Source organism: Phoca vitulina, unplaced genomic scaffold, assembly GCF_004348235.1.
Source record: "Phoca vitulina isolate PV1807 unplaced genomic scaffold, GSC_HSeal_1.0 scaffold15, whole genome shotgun sequence".
In the NCBI taxonomy this organism is placed as follows: domain Eukaryota; kingdom Metazoa; phylum Chordata; class Mammalia; order Carnivora; family Phocidae; genus Phoca; species Phoca vitulina.
The window spans coordinates 34,108,964-34,130,758 of NW_022589718.1; the positions used below are offsets into that span (position 1 = coordinate 34,108,964).

The following is a 21,795-nucleotide window of genomic DNA, read 5'->3' on the forward strand; positions in this document are numbered from 1 at the left end:
AGAGCCTCACTTGCAGCATCACCGTCCTTTCAGGTGGGCTTCAAATCTGGTGAGGGGGCGTCGGTGCTGTGTTCCTCCTATTACTCAGGAAGACGCCGGACACTGACCTCCAAGTTGACAGGAGTGTGGCTGAGGTTGTCCCTCAGGGAGGACACGGGCAAGGTCCAAAGCTTCGGATGTAAAGGGCTAAGCATGACGTGGTGATGTCCCTGTGCCTTCCCCTCAAGTTTAACACAAATATCCGTGTAAGCCTTGGGGGAAACCAGCCGGGGGACAGCCTGGAGAAGGAGGACAGTGTGGAGGTGGGGAGGGGAGCTGTAGCCGTGGCCTACGAGGCCCGGGCCTGGATGCCCCAGCACCCTCTGCGGACCGCCTCCCGGACAGTCGTTCCAGCTCCCAGCGGCTCGGAGCCGGGCAGCGGGCTCGCTAGCTCCTGGCTGGACGATGGGCGAGGAGGCGGGAGGCCGAGGCAAGTGTGAGGCAGAAAGGGCCTGGGCTCTGCCCTCACGACCGCCCACCGCTCCTGCGGGCCTGACCTGCGGCGCACCGTGTCTCGGGCCGCGCCTGGCCACCCGCGAACAGTTGGACAAGGCTGTCCCGGCCGAGGCGGGCAGCTTGGCATGTGTGCGGGGGCCTGGGGCTGCTCCTCGGAGGCCACGGGGCGGGAGGCCCGACTGGGGCGGCGCCACGTCCACGGCCCGGCCCTGTGCCCGGGACGCACCGCCCGCTCCGTTCTAGCGGCCGTGTCAGGGCCGGCCTGGCGCCGTCCCACACGGGTGTGCAGAGCCCCCCGGAGCCTGCGGGTGGAAGCCATGAGGACGTGTCGGGCCCGGGATGGGGGAGACAGAGCCGAGGGGGGCAACGCGCTGGGGCGTCAGCCTGCTCAGCATGCCGCCACTGCCACTAACGGGGACCCTGGTTCCAGTCCCCTGAGAGGAGGGGACCCAGGCCAGGCTCTTCTCCACTCTGGCCTCGGCCTGCCCGGCTCCGAGACGTGGGGCTCCCCCCTCGGCAGCAAGGCCTGCCTGTCACGGAGGCGCGGCTGGGTGGCGGGGACAGAACAGGCCGTGCCGGCTCCACGGGAACGTCCAGGACCCCCGTGGGTACCGGGGTACCGACTGGCCTCAGGAGGCGGCAGCCTCCCCCCACTGGGGGACCGAAAGCTCATCTGACCGAGGCACTGATCAGAGCCCCTCTGGCCAGCTCGCTCCCCAGCCAGAGCTGACTAGGATATGGGGACTGCCGCTCCCAAGGGCTCCAAGGGCGTCTGCAGCTGCGATTGGGCTCCCAGTGCCTCAGGTGACCTACGAGAGAACGCGGCCCGGCGTCAGGGACGCGCACTGGGCAAGAACGGGCACGCCCCGAGCTGAGCCGTGGCTGTGGGCTTGCCGTTTGCCGGCAGGCGGCACAGCCTGCCCCGTGTGAGGTCATGTTTATGGCCCCATGACAATGAAAGAGGCTGACAGGTACATGTGGCTGCAGATGAGGCCCTGCAGGTGGGGACCAGGGAAGAGAAGATGCCGGCAACCTTTCCTGTGGCTCCCGGGATCCTCGGGTTGCAGGACGTGTGCGGTTTTCCACGGGCCGGCCTGATTTCTCCCCAGAGGTCTGTTCCTCTTCCTGAAGCACTTTGCTGCCATGAAGTGGCCACCAGGGGGTGGCAGACAATTGTGGCAAAGACTTGGACCCACACTTGATTTACTGCAACCACACCACTCCCCACGCGGCCCATCGAGACAGGCTTCAAAGCATGAAAACCTAAGATGTGTTTGATCCCACCTGTTAGCCAGGCCTTTTCCGCTGATGCATGTTTATGGTGTCAAAGGTTTGTGGTTTATGGTCTCGGTGGCATCTTTTACTCTTTAAAGTCCTAAGCCTCCCAGCAGCAGGGGAGGGGTCCTTCCGTCCGTGGCCTCAGCAGACATGTTTCATCCTCTGTGTGGCAGAAGAGCAAATGTCAGGCATCTCTTAGGACTCGGCTCTGCTTTGGGATATTTTTAAAACAAAGTAGATATTCACTGAAGGACATTTGGGGATCCGTCTCTACTTCATGAGGTTATCAAGAGAAAGTAGAATATGTGAAGCACTTTGCACGTTGTCTTAGGTAGTAAGTAACATAGGATGGCTCTTCTATTACGATGGAGCTTTTATTTGAACACGGATATGGCTGATACTTTGAGAATTTGTCAACTTTAAAACTACATTATCCATCACACATTGCTACATAAAGACCCATTGCTGCCCTAGTTCAGCAGAGACAGATGAACATGGCATGAATATGCATATAAATGTAATATGTTGTAGTAAGTAAAGATTTCTACAAGGTACTAAGAGAGATGGTAATTGGGCATGTGTGGAAATTAAGGAACGCAGGGTAAGTCACATGTCAAAGTCAGCTGTCTGCAAATTGACTGAGGCTTCAGGGCAGAGGGTGGTTAAAGACTTCACCGTGCCCTTGAATAGAGTAGCAGGTCACCCACCTACAAAGCATGGAGGGACTCTCTTCAGAGGTCACCTAGACCCTGGATTCAAAATAAAAATGTGAAGACAGGTAATTCAGCAGTCTGAAAAATCCTTATCAATGGGAAACATTTTCTATACCTATGTATACATATGGACACACATGTATATTTCATATATTTGAAAGCATATTTATATATCATGTATCTTCTCTTATACACATTATATTCCTGATAATAAAGTCACATCGATACTTGGTGATTACAGTTCAAACTGGTGAGCACCAGGAAGAGCAGGTTCTGTCTCTACCACTTACTCCCTCCACCTGTGAGATCTTAATCAAGTTGCCATACTTCCTTCTGTTTGATGGTCGTTTCTGCATCTGGAAAGTGAACCAGCTGTGCTTGATGCCCCTCTACTTCTTTTCCCTCAACTCTTCAAGTTTCCCAACTGTATCACGGCATTGAGCTATTATAAACTGATTTTATATGTCACTACCAGTCTTAACCTACAGTGCCAAAATTATTTACCAGATAAAAAGAGCATTCTTTTAGCAATGCAAGGGGAATCATCTGGTTTCCTATGCACTTCTCGGAGTTACTAGCTGCTGCCTTGTTAAAACTCTCATTCTTTTGCTGTCACCATTTTTAATGTGTCTTCAGAGGCCACTATAAACACTCTGTTTTTCAACACAATTCATCCCAAGTAATTTCCTTTGGGAAGAATAAAAGGAGCAGACAGAAGTAACAAATTTTAGCTCTTTATTATAAGCAGATGCAACTGCAAACAAATATTTCCATTAATTATTTGGTATCATAGTACCAGGTAACATTAACTGATTACATCATTTAAATACGGCAGAGGAATTTTCAATTATTTGCAGATTGTTACAGTTTACTGATTCCATTCATACTTGGACTAGCGATCAAAGAAAAGTGGTAACTTATTTAACTAGTGATCAGGATACAATATGGAATCACCTTCAGATAATATTGCTTAAACAAAATAACCTATGCCTAGATTGAACATTTTTCAATTTGGTAAAATTTAAGGATACAAAAACAACAAAGAATAGTATGACATAGTGTCCATTGTAAGCCCAATCCATAATGACACGACTCAGTGTTGTCCTATTTCTTCTGATTTTGTTTCTTGGTTGTGCTTTATTGTCCTGAACACCAATAATTCCTAGATGATGCTTCCAAAGCATGACTTCCATATCACTTATTAAATATTTATTGCATATACCATTTACTTTTAAAAGGAATTTGTTGGCTTCAGGCTGTAAAGTTAAAACATAACTGCTTTAGAGAATCTTCAACTTTTAATCATTGAATCTGATAATGCAATTAATCTAATCATAAAATGTCTAGCTTCCATTTTTATCTATTGAATAAACAAACCCTGTTGAGTGCCTAATATGAGCTGGGAATTATGGTCGAGTCTCAGGATAGAAAAGTCCAGTAGAAATATAATGCCAGATGTCTATGTAATTTTTAATTTTCCAGTAGCCACATTAGAAAACGTGAAATTTTATTTTATTTTTTTTAAAGATTTTATTTATTTATTTGACAGAGACACAGCGAGAGAGGGAACACAAGCAGGGGGAGTGAGAGAGGGAGAAGCAGGCTTCCCGCAGAGCAGGGAGCCTGATACGGGGCTTGATCCTAGGACCCTGGGATTGTGACCTGAGCCGAAGGCAGACGCTTAATGACTGAGCCACCCAGGCGCCCCAAAGGTGAAATTTTAATATATTTTATTGAACACCATATATCCAATGTTATTACAATATGTAATCAATATAAGTATTAATGAACTACATTTTTTTAAAGTAATTAAAAAACAATCTGGTATGCATTTTACCCTTACAGCACAGCTCACATGTTGAGGGCTCTGGGGGACATGGGACTATGGTCACCACCTGGGAAAGAGTAGGTGTGGAGGTGGGGTGTGACCCCCGCGTTGTCAGAGGGGAACTGGGAAACTGTGTCCGGGCCTGGGATTTAAGGGGCCGTGGTGCGGGGGGTGGCGGGGGGAGGGCGAAGAGAGAGGAAGCTGCTGGAGGCAGGAGGGAGAAACCAGCAGGTAGACTGGCCCCAGGAGACAGGTGGAAGGTGGCCCATGCATCAGGCGCAGTGGGCTGGGAGGCCGCCCGGGTATGAGCGAATGACAGACAGGAAGATGGAAAGTCTCCGGCAACTGGACTCCGGTCGTGGAAGTGACCCACTGTCACAGATTTGGGACCTGGCTGCCTACATCTCCAGGTCTCCTGACTCTCAGACTAACATTTTTGTGCACTGCCTTGAAGCCAAGTCCAGTTTGGGCCTGTTGCTGCTTCAGGTTTTATCAGAGCTTGAGTCAGTGATAAAATAGATCGGGAAACAAAGCGACACGCTAGGGAAAGTTAGAAGACCAGCAGACAACCAGAGTGGGCGCGGGACAACCAGAGCCAGGAATTACTGGACACATAGACACGTGGAGGGATGCTCTGCACCGGATTTACTTCTGGTCTAAAATCCCTTTTTTATCTCAACTTCTAGAAAAAGAGAGAGGAGAGGAAATACAGAGAAAAGCCTGAAGATGTTGGCACATGAGAACAGAGGGAAACAGTGTTCGGGCTTGATGTAAACATACTTGATCTCACTTCACAGTGTCCAGCGTGCGTCTGTCCCCTGCCCGCGTGGAGAACATACCCCAGACCCGCAGCAGAAACGTGAGCAGCCCTAGGGGAAGGCAGAACGCGCGGACGGCGGGCACGACCCAGGGCCGCACGCGGGCCGGTCCAGGCCGGTCCAGGCCGGTCCAGGCCGGTCCAGGTCGGCCTCGCGCGGCCCGCTGACGCCGGCAACCTTGCCCTCGTCTGTGCTTTGTGCCTAAGGGATCAGAGACGGGGGACGAGCCCGAGTCCCCTCAGCCAGCGGGCGGCAGGAGAGGGCCTCGGACCCCAGGGGCCTGACACAGTAGGAGAGAAAACGAATTCTACAGACCCTGGTTTCCGCCCAGGACAACAGAAGCCACGCCTGCAGGACACACGGGCTGTGTGACCACCAGCAGGGCCGGTGGTGCGACCGAAGCGCCTCCGGCGTCGGGCTCACGTCGATCAGAGCAGCCGTGTCTGCTCGTCCCGAGGCGCCTAGAAAGCGGCAGCCAGCGGGCCGCGGCGCGAGCAGCTCTCGTCCGCATGGGTCCCTCGGGCGCCGTGCCAGAACTGGGGGGACGGCAGGGCGACAGGTCCGTCCGAGCGTAGAGCCAGCCCCTCCTCCGTTCCCCGCCCGGCTCTTCAGCTCACTTCCCGGGCGCCCCGCGGACGGCGGCGGAGAGCACCTGCCGCCCCGGCCGGCCCCGCACGCACGGTTTGCGCCTCGGGGCGCCGCGCAGGCTGTGCTTCCCCCGGGGCGGCCCGGAAGCCCGCACGTGCGCAGAAGGGACCAGGGCGCTGCTGCCAGCCCCTCCGCCGGACTTCTGCTGGAAGGTCGGACTTCAGCTCCCGCCATTCGGAACAAAATCAAATCAGCCAGAGCAAACCCCTCCGTCCCCACCCCCCAGGTGTTCCACGGACGCGCTTCCTCCCGTGTCCCCCTCACGGCCGCTGCACTGGGACTGCACAGCTTCTCCTTTAGGTATGGTTCTCTTCGATGGATACTTAAGTCCAACGTGCTCTGCCTTCTGAACTAGGCTCTTCCTTCATCCCTGTTTCCGTTACACAGACAAGAGATGACCTCCCAGAGTGGTCCCCGGCCTGCCCCATTGTGGCCCGTGACAAGCAGTGGGACGGGGTGTTGATGAGAAGAGCCAGTCTCCTCTGCCATCTTTCCAGAGACCTTCCTCAAGGTGGGGCACGAGAGAGAAAAGACGGAAGGCGCTCACGGACTCGCGAGCACTGGTGCGGTGTCCGGAAATCATTCAGAAAGTGACCTGGGACCCCAGCAGACAGTAACTCAAGTACGCAAGGCCAGGACGCTGAACGACTGTGAACACATTCAGTAATAAATACTGCTAACAATCGGGTGTTTGAATCCCAAAATGCACCAGGCGTAACAGACTATTACTTATTCACACGTCCTAGTCAGGAAGTAGAGCTGAAATGATTTAGGAAGAATTAGGATAATCTCTCACATTTATATTCAACTCTATATAAAAATGCATTTTTACAACTGTCATGTCCTCTGACTCTCACTAATCTCTGTGAGGCAAAGAAGTGGTCTCCTTATTTTATTGATAAAGGAGGGCTCAAACAGGGACATGGTGTGCTTACGGTTATACGGTGTAGTGATACAGCACGGACCATTGATGGTTTGGGGCTTCCCACAGTAAGTGAACTCCAGCGGGATCATTTCAAGTAGGACTGTGGTCTGTGCCACCACAAAGAAAGACCTTTGAATCTGCCATTCCACATCACCCTTTGCCAATGTGGGGACTCCGTGCTACCAACATAAGGGACAGACACCCCCTCAGCCCTCAAGCCCACCATGGAGTCAGTTTGGAGACCATGACATTTTCTCATGAAAGATGGAGAATCTTTCCTTTTGTAATTCTTTGTTGTTTTAGATTTTAAACAAAACATCTTTAAGCGACTACGATTACAGTTATGACCATCTACTTGTAAAGGCACTGAGGTAGTAGGAAATACTGCATTACATCTTTGTTAAGCAGAAAAGAATGGGCACACGTTTTTCTCCTGGAAGTATTAGTGTGACTTTGGTACTGTCTTCAAACTCGCTGAGTCTCCGTTTCCTCCTCTGTAAAACTGGGAGCAAGAGAAGTTGAAGAACAAGATTTACTCAGCACCTGCCACACCCCATGTGCCACAGCCAGGGCTCTGATAACCTACTGAGTCACCAACAACCCTCTGAGGTAAATACAGCTACCATCTGTAATGTACAGGTGAGAACACTTCAACAGAAACATCAAAGAACTTGTCCAAGGTGGAATACCAAGTGGTAGCACCAGGACTCACTACCTGGCGGTCGGCCCGCAGCTGTTAAGTGTCCAGGCTGAGCGACGCTGCGGCCCGGGGTCCACGTGTGAGGAGATGGGACACCACGCTGAGGAGGTCAGCACACTGCCTGGCACGCAGTAAGCACCCAACCAACCTTAGCAAGTATCAGAAAAAACATGATCATAAAATAATGTATTCTGTAGCTACTATTTGGCAATAAAACATACACATATATAAAATATACATACCCATTATCATAAACATGTGAAATAACCATCACCCAGTAGATATTTTATCACCATGTATCCCCAAGTAAATTTTGAGATTTATATTTTCCTTTTTTTTTTTTTTTGCTGGATTAATGAAGCACCAATAAACTCAAGATAAATCAGAATTTATTCTGAACATACCATAAGGAGACAAGACAGTCAAATATTCTTTCCTCCTGAACAAAGAACATCAGTGGCATCTTTTTTTTTTTTTTTTTAAGGTGCAACGATTTATAAAAATGAAGATAAAATTAGAATAGGCCTTTCTTACATATTCACATATAAAATCATGAACCACTAATAATTTGGATGGAATAACTGACCATCAATAAACATTTACTGAGAGTTTGTTCAACAGATCATATTTTTTTTTAATACAGAAATAACTGAGCTTTCTATTTGGAGAGGCTTTCTGAAAAATAACTTTTTTCTCCCCCTGCTCGGGGTAAGGTATTTATCTGATCTCATGCATGACTACACTGAGAATAACTCCCCAGTTGGCAAAAGTAATGGATTTACTTTCTTGTCCACAAATTGGAGAAGGTGTCAAATGAAATCTTGGGGATAATGTTGAGTCATAACTACTCTAAACTGAAATAAGTCAGTAATTGTATATCTAGCTCTTCAAAATATCTGAGTGAACTTTTAAATTCAATTACATGGATATTTTACCCATATAATATCAAACACCTGAATGTTTCCAAATTACCATTTTGACTAAGTACTAATTTTCATTCTAATGTTTGACTGTTAGGTTAAATTAGTCTGTGTATAATGCCAAAATGCTAAATGGTAACATAACATTCCAAATTAGCCAATCTTTAAAAGTATGTGTAACTCATAATAAAAAACAAGTCTAGGGGCACCTAGGTGGCTCAGTCGTTAAGCATCTGCCTTCAGCTCGGGTCATGGGATTGAGCCCATCGGGCTCCCTGCTCCGTGGGAAGCTTGCTTCTCCCTCTCCCACTCCCCCTGCTTGTGTTCCCTCTCTTGCTGTGTCTCTCTCTGTCAAATAAATAAATAAAATCTTAAAACAAAAACAAAAACAAAACAAAACAAAAAAACTAGTCTAACTCCTCCCTCTCCCCCCCAAAAATCCTACTTACAAAGATATGTAACTTACTACAAGGAATATCTGCCAAGACAATCTTTTCTTCAATCTAATACATTAAGAACAAATACTATTGTGGTTCAAATGTACTATGCACTTGCAATTGTACACATGAAATATCACTATGACAGACATTTCTCTGTCTTCTTAAATGTGAGTCTGATAGGTATCTGGCAGTTACTTCGTGTCTCTACCTGATGGGCAAATTTTGTATATACTGTATTTTCATAATGGTCCATCTATTTAAAAGATCACTTTATTGACACAGATCTAATCAGTGAATGTAATAATAAACCACGTAACATTACAAAGGAAAAATAAAGCTTACGTCATCTGGATATAAAGGAAAATTGATTATCACTGTACAGGAAACAAAATCACATGGAAATGGAAGACATGAAAGAAATCATTAGTATGTACGATGCAGGGATTAGTCAGATTGGTACTTTACTGACTGACCTGGCTAATCTTAGGCACTGGACAAGGCTCAGTGAGGTACCCTAATGATCACAGAATTGTCAAGCAACTAATACTTGCTATATACATTGTATAAGATACATAGATGAGTTTATATAATGAAACTAATACATTGCTTCACAATTTTGAGTATTGTAATGTATTTTTAAAAACTTGCTCAATATTTGAGAAAAAATATTATAATTTTATAAGTTCAGAATGTAGGACCAGCCATAAAGCCTATTCAATGTAACTGAAGACCGTCGGGGAATTTCTGGGTCGCAAAATGTTAAATAGCACAGACATTAGAGACAGTGAAAGATTTTATTTTTTCTTTTACTTTCATCCAAACACACCCTTTTCTGGAAAACATAAAAGCATGCACTTTGATGGCATTCTTATAAAGAAAAACTAAGTAATAACTAAGCTGCAAATCAATAATAAGAATAACACAAACAAAGGCTTAAATGATATGTGAAAAGATTTACAGGTAGATACAGGGCTCTTAATTTTAGAAAATAATAATTCAAATCATATCAACGCATGTTAAAAAGAAGCTTCTAATTTTCCAAATATTTTGATACAAAATTTTTAAACTAACAAATATGTCTTATAGAACTTCTGTGAGAATATAAGTATGTTCATAAGAAACATGATGTTCAAAGTGATCTTATGCCGTTCACTGTGACTTCTTAAAATCAGTTATAATCAACATAATTCCAATGGTACTACTTCTTAAAATTTAAATTTAGAGCATATCCATGATATTCAAGGTAAGTTGCACAACTTACATTTACTTTGATCTAATTAGAAAAAGGTTCTAACTTTAGGGTTGTTAAAAAAAGTATTAACAAAGACATGGGATTGATTTAACCTTCACTTTACAAGAAAGAGAAAACGACAATTTGGCATGAGAACACTTTTCAGAAGTGTGACCTACGCCGCCGTGCACAGTTAGGCCGACCGTGTCCTGTGGGGATGTGCACACACATACTCACGCTAACGTACACGGACAACTCACACTGCCCAGCTGTGCCAACGTGCTGTCTGACATGGCCTGCTCTCTGGGTCTGGAGAACCGGTTAGACAAAGTTTCCCTTCTTTATTATTTTCATTTTGTTCATCATGATTCAGCTGGTGTGTTTCATCGGGGGCATGGGTACAATTTTACAACCAAAATCCATTAGGCAGAAATGTTATCTTAAAGGGCTGGTAGGCAATCAAGTTGAAGTTGTAACATAAAAATAGAGCAGATCCAAAAAGGTCATCCTCTTGCACAGGATAAATTTATTATTTCATGACTGCAAACTGAATCGTGCGATTTGGTTCCGGAAACACAGCTCTTGTTTTGAGGTGATATGGATTAATTGTGTAGCCCCATTAAAACCAATGAGAACTAAACAAATTCATTCAGGCCTGATGGATTAAATCTCCCTGGCTTGTGGAAGGTGAACTTGACATGAGACAAACGCAAAACGCCTTTCCCGCAGCTAGCGAGGCTGGCTCACAAGAGCTTAAACGAACAACTTTGCAGCAGGACAAACCCTGGCCGGCTACAGTTCTTCCCTGTGCACGTACGGTACCAGGCACCGAGCAGCACACTGCCAGTAAGCCAAAGGAAAAGAATCCAAACCCAGTGGAAATCGACCGTGATGACATAAAAAAAAATGACTTCTGAATTAAATGCTGTGCTAAACTCAATAGTAACAAGCAAAGGCACATGCTAGTAAATCTAGTCAGATGTGTGAAGGCTCCCATCACCTCAAATTATCTGTGGACTCAGGCCCAATAAAGGTTCACACTTAATTATTTTGATATAAAAAATAATAGCAAACCTGAAGGTTTTCAAGTAATTATGGCACAGATGCTGGGAAGTACTAAGAGCTTAGCATAACTCTTCAAAAAGCCGGGCAATGTAAAGTTCTGCTATAATGAATCAGGGTCACAATTCTAACTTAAACTTAATTCTCATATTTTGTACATTATTCTTTTGTATACAATACAGGGTGTGCAAATTAAGCTGTTTCAATAAATATTAGAAATGTTAATTACTTTGCAAATATAAAGTAAAATCGGCTAATAATGCAATACAATAAAAGCATGCGCTAACCAGAGCTTCCTCCCCACGGACAATTTCTTGCCCTTTTCCTTGGTATGCCTCTTGACACTTAAATACAATTTCTTTCACTCCCTTGGAGACATTAAGCAAAAAGCAAAATATTACATAGCTCCAAGATACTAAATACTTTAGTGATAAAGGTTGGACTAGTCAAGTTGTAAAAAATTAAAAATAACAAATACAGTGAAATATACTGCAAGTTAATGTTCATGAACGCAGCCATCTGAATTACAAAACAAGAACAAATTGTACAATCCTAAGAGTCTTCTGAAGATGACATTAGTTCATAGGAAATGCCAAGTATAGCATAAACTGTTTAGTTTTTCCCTTTCCAGCAGCTTCTGTTCTAAAGTTGTAAAACCATGTATGTTTGCCCAAGACCCACTGCATATCGGCTTTAATCAGAAATTCTATTTTATCCAATGTTCAATCAACAAGGCTTTATTTACACTTCTTACTAAAATCAGGAGACAATCTGACGTAAGGTGTGGCTGCCAGCACTGAACCACGGAGCACGTCCCGCTGTCTGCAGACAGCTACCTGCTCAAGCTTTTATACTGACCCACAAGCAGCCAATTAAGGTTCCATAAATCCACGTTCTTACATAGAGTTTCCTTCCAGCCTCGGTCATAAGCATACCAGCAGTCAAACCACTTAAGATCAATAATGATGGTAAAGTCTTCTTGAGACTTAATTTAGAATTAACACTTTCCCCAGGAAATTTGTTTCTTCTTTCTGGATCCAGTGAATCATAAAACTCTATAAGCAACCTATGGCCAGAATGGAAAAAAAAAAAAAAATTAAAGTTTCAGGTTTAGTCATTTAATAGTCTAATTTAATAAATAGCTCTGGATGCCTATTACATGCTGGAAAAGCTATAAGGTCCTTGGGGAAAAAAGATGAATGAGGAAATACCTAGAGACTTGATTTAATTGGAGTTTCTAGACTTTAAAAATATCTTTATATGCTCATGATTAGTGTAGATGAATTGTATTATATGTAATTTTTTAAAAAGATGGTTTTAAGTAGTTTCATGGGAAGATTTTTTTTAAACTTCAGATTTTTAATAATTTTGCAACAACCAGACTCGCTCACACATGGGTAATAACCCATCTCACTTCGTCTCCATCTTCCCCATCTTTACTCCTTCTTCCTACAGCTCCCATCCTATCAGAAGTCAAAGAGAAGATCAGCAGTTCTTATAACATATATGGAGTTTCCCCCCAAAAGCCCTCATTCACATGGGATTATAAAAAAAGGTACAAGAATGAAAAAATAGCATAGTTAATTCATTTTCCTATCTTATTTAAAAAATGTAAAGTTATAACAGCAGGACAGACTGAGCATAAAACTCTCAAACACAAGTACAAAGCAGAAAATCCTTCCATTACCTTAACACGTTCCCTAGCGATAAGCACTGTTTTAAAAGGTCCAGACTCATTCTAAGTATGTACTAGCACCTATGACACGAAATACATTGGATATTAAGCATATTGTTCAGGCATTTTTTTCTTTTCTGAGAACTGATTTATGTATTTTACTTTTGAAATTTCTTCCATAACCCAAGTGTGTGGCAGTGAATGGTTGGTGAAATAAATTATGTCATGTACAACTGATGGTCAATGAAATACGGAAATGTAACTACTTGTCTATAAATTTTAGAGTCTCATTTTCAATGCAGCACACTTCTAATAATTTTCACTTTTTAAAGTTAACTCAAAAGAGTTAATGAGGAAATAATTTTATTGTAATACAACAAAGAAAGGAACAGAGCAGTCTGCTGAGAAGCGTATCAGGAGAATAAAACACAGGTAAAATTTCTGAACACAAACCTAATTTTGGAAGTCTTACTTTTGAGTCTGTAAGAACGCCACACTTTTCAATGTGGTTTTAGTAAACAATGCATCCTATAATTAATGGATCTATTTTTTTTTCAAAAAGAAGATAAAAAGTAGAGATGTTTAAAACATATCTTTCAAGAAACAGGGCATGCATCAGAAAGGATAAAACTCTCATTGACAGCAAACAAACAGTAAATAATATACCCTGAAGTTTTCATCCAAGAGAATTCAGTTTCTAAGTATCATATCAAAACCTGACATCCACTTTTTATCTTCCTAAAAAGAGAAGAAAATTCTAATTTTTTTTCCTTTAGAAAACTGTATGAAATCCAAGGTGTCCTGTTACCCGCTATGGAGGGCACCTGCTCCCCCGGGTTCGCCCGTCAGTAAGTGGCACTTCACATTCCCTCCCTTAGTTCGACCTCACTAAGCTGTGCCTCACCTGGGAGGTATCTAAATACACCTGTAACTTACTGACAGGCAACGCTCAGCAAGGGTCAACACTGTTGTTTGCTCTGAAGTGATGTGATTAGCACGGATGAGCACAAGGTCAATCCCAGAAACTGTTTAGGCCCCAAAATACTAACAGCAAAAGACATTTTGGTCAGAACGTCACCTGCCCCTTCTTCTTCCAACAAACATACCCATGTCCTTTCCACACGTACATCAGACACAATGCTCTATCCCACAGCTTCGCTTTCTGGGCATCGTGGGCATGCCAGCTAGTTCTCAAACACACCACCTCTTTGTCTGACCCGGGAATGCACACCTGGGGCATCTCACAGTGGAAAGCTGGTGGGGGGGAGGTGTTTTCTAATTTTACATCCCACCACAGAGTGCCGTCTAGGAAATATTGTGAATGAAAACAGGGAGGCCTCCTATAACAAGTTCTTTCACAGACAATGTAACAGTAAGGTTTAAAACATGAACAGACTGGACCTGAGTTTACAAAAAAGCATTACATTAGTTTCAAATTGTTTATTTACTACAGTGAAATGTAGCTGAACCCAAGTTTTTGAAGTAGGAGAACTGCTGTTACTCACTTATCTTTAATTTCAAAACGCTCATGAAGCCATCTTCTCATAAATGCTTGTTCTTCTGGGACATCTTTTTTGTCTATACGATCAATGTGAATATGAATTTTTGGACATTCTTTGCAGAGAAATTCTAACAAGAAACAAAAAAATTTCATTTTTTGTTATTTTACAACTCACGGTTATATAAAACAACTGAAAACGAGGTAAAAAATATTTTTAAATGATGAAAAAGCAGATTCTTCAGCAAAAAAGAAAAAAGTTAAAAGAAAATAAGAATTCTACACTGATGGTTTTAGGTTTCAAGCTGAAGTAGAAGAGTGTGTTATAACATCCCAGTCTACCGCAATTACCTGAAGTCACTAAGCTAAATGGATAGTACCAAATGTTACTTTTCATAAAATAACCTTCAATTCCACAGGCGACCCAGGAGTAGAAGCTGGACTCCACTGCAAGTCCACACCCACCCTCTGAAGGGTGCCCAAATGCCAGCCACCCTCAGGCTCACGAATAACCTGCAGGAGACCAGTCTGCTGTTTCCAAGCATATCACTCATCACACACTGTCGCTTCTGTTCCCACGAGGCCATAAGTCCCCGAAGGGCTCAGATGAAGTCTGTCTGGTTCACTCTGCCAGAGCCCTGGGAGCATGAAGCACTTAAACCCCTGAATCCCTAGTGCCTCGGCCGGGCACATCAGCCTGTCACGGAGTGTCACACACCCAGGACAGATGTGGGAAAGGGAGCTCCACTCCTCTAGGACTTGCTACTGGTTTCCACTCACTGGTACTCCCAGCTCTCCTGGCCTTTGCCGTATTTTCACACATCATATTTGGTTTAGGAACCAAAATTCTTTCTGTGGAATAGCTATGAGCTTGTAAGTGACTACAGTTCCTAAGACAGGCTAATTTGAACAAAGCAGGCAGTCCTCTTTCAGCCTGGGTTGCACAAGCAATGAGGCCAGGATTTATTCCAAGACAAGAAGTAACTCTGAGCTGGGAAATTCCCCTTCTTGTGGATGGCTTTTGGTGAAAAGGTGAGATTATGAACAGATTGAAATTCCCTGGAGAACAAGATGTTCCTAAGAGATCTAAGAGGACACTATGTTCCCTAGGTGGATGCAAGGAGGAGGCTGAGACCTGTTATCTCAAGTTGAAATGTGTTCAAAGACAGCGTTCCAAGAACATGCTCTGTGGTGGAAGGAAGAGTTTCAGCTTCAAGAAATCTCTAGTCTTCGGACTCTGCACATGTTTGTTTTTTGTTAGGTATCTCTACAATTCTTCTTCTTTACCACTGGTGTCAAGCCTTAATAACACGCGGCATTTCCGTCATCAAAATTATCTTGCCGTTATATACTTTCAGGAGGGAACTGGCTTTGATGATAAAGGCACAAAAAGCACAGGGGGAAGACTGGACTCTTCAGAATTTTTGTCTTAGTTTTCTCAAGTTCTGTTGTCGGTTACGGAGCCGAGGAACTGCAGAAGGATTTTAGCCGCAGAACCATGCAGAGGTTCAGAGCACGGACAGTGAGTCAGGCAGCCTGGGTCTCGATCCCTGGTCAGCCCCGGGCAGACGGGCTCGCTCTCGGTGCCTGCCCCCCAGTCTGCAAGGCAGAGATAGGGGGGCAGCGCCAGCCTGACAGGGGCGCCGCGAGGGGTCCGGACTTCGAGCTCCGAGAGCAGCGCCAGCACACCGTATGCCCTACGGGTCGGCGATTCCAACTTTTTAGCCTCATGTAACTTCTCATCTCACCCTCTCATTTGTATTTCTGATCCATAAAAATGCAGATCCCAACACCAGTTCTCCTACTTTCATCTAATTATCAACATCCCCTGCTCAACATCGCCGTAATTAAACAGTAAGCCAGCTGACGCCGCAGGGACACGCACAGACACAGGCTGTGAGGAGGTAAAAGTGAGCAGACTTGAACTTGTAACCGCAGTGCCTGGGAAGTGAGTGTGTTTCATGAGACATCAGCTGAGGAGGGAAGAGGCACGTACACTGAGAAGGACTCCCAAATTCATATGGGAGTAAAATTTACATGGTACCCTGGTGTTTACAACACAGTTTTGTGTACATTATTTCATCCAACCTCCAGGAGTCCCTGTAGGCAAGTGCTACTACCCTTGTAGGGCTTGGAGAGGACCAAGAGCCAGCGTGGATGGCAGTGGAGCCCCATCAGCCCAGTCTCTGGGGTGAGGACCCAAATGAAAACCATGAGAGAATCATCAGATAAACACTAAATGACTTTCAGGAGACAAGAAAGAAGTGACATAAAGGGGGACGCCTGGGTGGCTCAGTCGGTTAGGCGTCTGCCTTCGGCTTGGGTCATGGTCCCGGGGTCCTGGGATCAAGTCCCGCATCAGGTTCCCTGCTCAGCAGGGAGCCTGCTTCTCCCTTTGCCCCTCCCCCTGCTCGTGCTCTCTCTCTTTCTCAAATAAATAAATAAAATTAAAAAAAAAGAAGTGACATAAAGGTTTTCTTCAATATTTAATAAAGCTTCATGTATCTATACTTGTAAAAAGTATGTTCATTGGAGCTTATTTCCTATTGCATGAACAAAAATTTTCCCATAATATTTAGAAATATACAGAAAAAGTATTCTAATTAAGGTATAATTTTTTTAAAAAGATCTATTTATTTGAGAGAGAGAGGGAGGGAGGGAGGGAGAACATGAGCGGGGGCTCGATTCCAGGACCCGCCACCCAGGCGCCCCGAGATATAATTTTTTTCTAATTAGAACTTCCCCTGTAGAGCCCTAGAGTGTATATATGCCAGGGTTACAGGAGTCTTTCAAGTATTCATACTTGTCACAGGACTAGTCTCTGGAGAAACTAAGTTCCATTTGCTCTGTGCCTGGGGAGCAGGCGAGATGGAGACAGGAGAGAAGAGCAGAGAACGTGCATGTGCTGAACTGGAACAACCTCCACCCTGGCACCTCACCCAGCTCCCACGTGCTGCCTTATAACCCGCCCCCTTTCCCTCTGGGAGGAAAAAGATGAAGTAAATCCAGGAGTAGAAAACTGGGTAGATAAACCATTGTATAGTCACATCAATGGATGTTATGTAGCATTTTTAAAACATTACAGAAGTGTATATACTGACGTATAAAGATGTTTATGATTAAAAGGATATAAAAGAAAACATATACAAATGACCTCACCTAAAAATATCCAAAGGCACAAACATACTCTATCACAATGACATTATAAAAAGGAAGATTTTGAGGAAAATATCCAAATTGTTAAATGCATCTGGACAGGTGAGCCTATGGAGTTTTCTTCCTTCTTTTGGGTTACCTGTAATTTTCCCCTCCAAATAAGTTTTCTTTTCATATAAGAAAATATTAAACAGGAAAAAGTAACCTAGCACCATATTAAATGGTTAAACAGAACATCAAATGTTATCCTTAACTTCACAATTTATTACGGTATACCACCCACTGTAGAAACGGAATTTAAATAAGTCTATAATCAGACTGGCCTGTCTCTCCTCTGCCCAATGGACATCGTCCAGAGAAGACAAAGACCCTGATGACAAGACCAGATGAACCACAAAGTGCATGCCCAGGTGGGCTTTGATCACTATTCACCTTATAACGAAAGACACCACGAAACAGGAAGCACAAGGGACACTACCCGCTGCCTAGCTCTCTAACATGAGGCCGCATTAAGGCCCAAACCGTAAGACTCCTGATCACAAGAGTTCAAGAGTTCATTCACACCCCCCCCCCCCCCGCCCCCGGCAGCTTCTGCCCCCACCTGCAGCCAATCCATGCTAGCAGCCTAGAGCGAGCTGAGGCCCTGCACGGTCAACAATCATCCCAGGTGACTCGAGAGAACTGTGATACTCCTACAACGCTTTGAGAAGACAGGCCTGCGGCATATAAATGCACAATCTAGCAACTATGGAAATGTTTTTTAATTGGGCTATCAAATATGAGTACTGAATGATAGTCCACTATGTATGGAGATAATATTTAATACTAATCACACTCAACCACCAAGTACTTATGATATTCTAAGTTATGGAATTTTATACCTAACTCAACTTACATCATAAATTTAAAGTGCATCTTAATCTACACCAGATTAAAGTAGAGCAGAATAGCAATCAATTTATATAATAACGAGAGTGGGGATTCTCAAGCTACAGGTCCTGGCCTCACGATTAAAATCAACTTGTAAATACCGAAAACCAGTTGTCGCCTCTCATGTGCACAGTGTACTGGTAAAATCTCTCAGCAGCGGTGATGTACGTGCATTTGTGGAGCTGGCAGACCCCGCCAGGGCGGCTTCCATGGAGGCTGTGCAGCGCTGCACCCCTAACAGCAAAGTACGGACGTGACTTTTATACTTGAATTTCACCCACGGGCCTGTTACCAAACCCGAAACTGGGATTTTTGCCAATCTGATAGTAAAACATGGTATCTTGCTAAAAATTTTAATTTGCACTTTTCTTATTATGAGTGAGATGGAGCATTTTTTTCTGTGAGCTACTACTGAGTTATTGATCATCTTCTCATCAATTTGTAGAAGCACTTTATATGTCAAGGAAATCCGGCTTTTTTTTCTGTGATCTAAGTTGCAAATATCTTCCCAGTTTGTCTTCGGTCTTTTGATTTTACTCTGGTGTATTTTTCCTTGTGGAAACATTCACCCTTAATTGATTGAAATGACAGATTTATTTTCCACATGGCTTCTGGGTGTGATTGTTAGAAAGGCCAACCTTCTCCAAGAGAGACAGTTTGTAAGGACAACACAAAGCCGCTGTCAGCTAATGTGTATGCAGTAGAGAAAGCAGAGCAGTGGGGCAGGGTGGGGGGGGCTGGGTTGGAATCTAGACAATGCAAGTCTAAAATGGTTTTCTTCCTCAAGGCTTCTCACCCTGTTGCCGGAAGGTAAAGAATTACCATATGCTGAGCACTAACCTTGTGGCTTAAGCACTTAGTACCACCAGGAGTGCCAAAGCAAGAGAAAGCAAATGAGCTAGGGAAGAGGAATGTTGTGGGAACAGCAAAGCTGGGGGAGGGCAACAGAGGGGAGGGGTTTCACTTGGAAAGGAGGCCTGGCCTACACACAGCCTTCCATTCCAGAAGGCAAGGGAGTGAAAGAGAGGGACAGCTAGGATACAGAGTCCTCAGAGGGCAGGCTAAAGAGGGTGGGACTTGGCCTGTGAGCACTGCCGAAGCCAGGAGCTCTTATGACCAGGACGTGGCATAATGAAAGCATTTTGCAAAGGTTATTATGGGAATTATATCTGTTTCTCATAAACAATTAAAACATGTTCAATAAATCTCATTTTTTAAACAACGATAAACTGGTGATAATATTGTTGAACAACCAAATGCATGTGTTTTCAAATGTAAAAATAGGTCAATGACTTCTTTGATGGTTAAAAAAAAGGAAGAAAAAATATTAACACATTGCCTTTTTTGATAACAAGGGGAGGATTTCTAGAGTAAGAATGTAGACTTAATTTTGCACACATGATACACAAACAATTAAGAAAAGTGGTTACCTCTGGGCAGGGAAAGTTGGACCCCGAGGGGAGGGGGACGTGGTGGAAAACAAGCCATTTCACTGTACACTTTATAGAGTTGTGGTTTTTAAACTGTTTGATGTATAATATATTCCAAAAAATTCCATTTAAAGTGAAAAAAATCTTCAGCTTCCAACGTGACAACTGCTCTGTGTCAAAGGCAATTGTGAGAGTAATCAGTCTTACTACTTCAGATTTGTTTTTTTTTTTTTAAAGATTTTTATTTATTTGACAGAGAGAGACACAGTGAGAGAGGGAACATAAGCAGGGGGAATGGGAGAGGGAGAAGCAGGCTTCCCGCAGGGCAGGGAGCCCGACGCGGGGCTCGATCCCAGGACCCTGGGATCATAACCTGAGCAGAAGGCAGATGCTTAACGACTGAGCTACCCAGGTGCCCCACTACTTCAGATTTGTATTTCCAGCCACTATGACCGATTTTCACCCCATTCACCCCCCCCATTAGTGCTTCATCCCTTGGTCCTCTCTCCCAACTTCCTGCTCCGGGGAGCTACTCTGTCTGTCTTCTGGACAATCTTCTGAACACCAGCCTTCAAGAGGTCCCACTGACACACACACTCTGACAGGCCTGGTATTTCGACCTTCAATAGCCACCGATGTGACATAAAAAGCTCGTGTTCTACCTCTCGATCACAGCTCGAATGGACATTTCAGAAAGGTGATGGCAACACTCTGCACTTCCTTGTTGGCCTAATCCCGTATTTAAATTTCTCTATCCGTCAAGAGTGTCTTTAGTCATGTTTAACTAAAATATTCTGCTCACTTAAAATTCTGTTTTTTCTTGTTATATCTGACATACGCAGAGGCAATAGCTAAAAAGTCTTTATAGGGGCGCCTGGGTGGCTCAGTCAGTTAAGCGTCCGGCTCTTGATCTCAGCTCAGGTCTCAATCTCAGGGTCGTGGGTTCAGGCCCTTTGTTGGGCTCCACGCTGGGCATGGAACAAAACAAAACAAAACAAAACAAAAACCCAGCACAGGTTTGAAAAAACAAAGAGTCGTATTTAACTGTTTCTTCTTGCCAAAGATACTAAATTTCACAAGTATTATATAAATGTCCATATAAAGGTGAACGCTGGCCATCAGTATACCTCAGTACCACTAGGTTAGCGCTCTCCTCCACATTCCCTTCCTTTGATTTATGTAGCCTTCCATTCTTATGTGTGAAGTCTGGGTAGAAAGAGGCTGAGTTAATGATATCGGGCAAGTCCAAAGGACTAATATGGCAACCAGGAAGTACCAAAATTAGCAGGACTCATGAAATTCAAACTGTTATGGATTAATAAAAAAATACCTGGAAAATAGATAAAGTATCTACCTAGAAAATATATCAAGTAAATGTTATGAAGTACATGTATCCATTAAAGAGAATAATTACACACTCACAAATATATGACATAATTGAAAATATAAACTCACCAGCCATGGACGGTGCTTCTTTCCGCTGCCCTTTATCATCAATAGTCCCTTCAAAAGCCACTGTCACATCATAAATTGCATCTAAATAATTCTTCATAGAATCAAAAGCAACGTGAGTTGCCTTTATTCTTGGTGTCAGCACATGTTTTAATACTGCAAAGCCTAAAAGAGAAGTTGATTCAGTGTGGCCATAAGTTAATTACAAAACACCTCAGCACAATATAATATCCAAATTGTCTTTAAATTTGCAGGAATAGACCAGGATATATTAAAGCCATAATCTCATATATACGGACAGGGCTTGAGGCTTAGAAAGCACTCTTATGACTTGATGTATTTAAATCAACATTCATTTAATACATACTTATTAAACTTCTACAGGTACAAGATGCTGGGGAGAACTGTCAGAACACTGGCCCTCAGGAAGCTTATGCCTTATCAGGAACCTGTCAATCTAAGCCCTGACACAGGCGGGACTACCATCCTTATCTCTGGCCACAGAATAAGGGTAGCAGCATCCTGCCCGTGGTCACTTCCAATTTAGGAGTACGATTTATAATTCTGACTCCTAGTCCACGATTTAATTTTATTTC

General features: G+C 44.0%; 1 protein-coding gene across 1 annotated transcript in view; it reads right to left on the reverse strand.

Annotated features, from left to right (window-relative positions):
* Positions 1–9,545: 9,545 nt before the first annotated feature.
* AGPAT5 (1-acylglycerol-3-phosphate O-acyltransferase 5) overlaps positions 9,546–21,795 on the reverse strand; it is a 61,782-nt gene continuing 49,532 nt past the window's right edge. The window contains exons 6-8 of the mRNA XM_032413719.1: positions 21,203–21,364; positions 14,239–14,362; positions 9,546–12,124 (exon numbers count right to left, since the gene is read on the reverse strand). Coding sequence (XP_032269610.1) covers positions 11,899–12,124; positions 14,239–14,362; positions 21,203–21,364 — 512 coding nt within the window. The 3' untranslated portion in view covers positions 9,546–11,898. The remainder of the gene's footprint in view (positions 12,125–14,238; positions 14,363–21,202; positions 21,365–21,795) is intronic.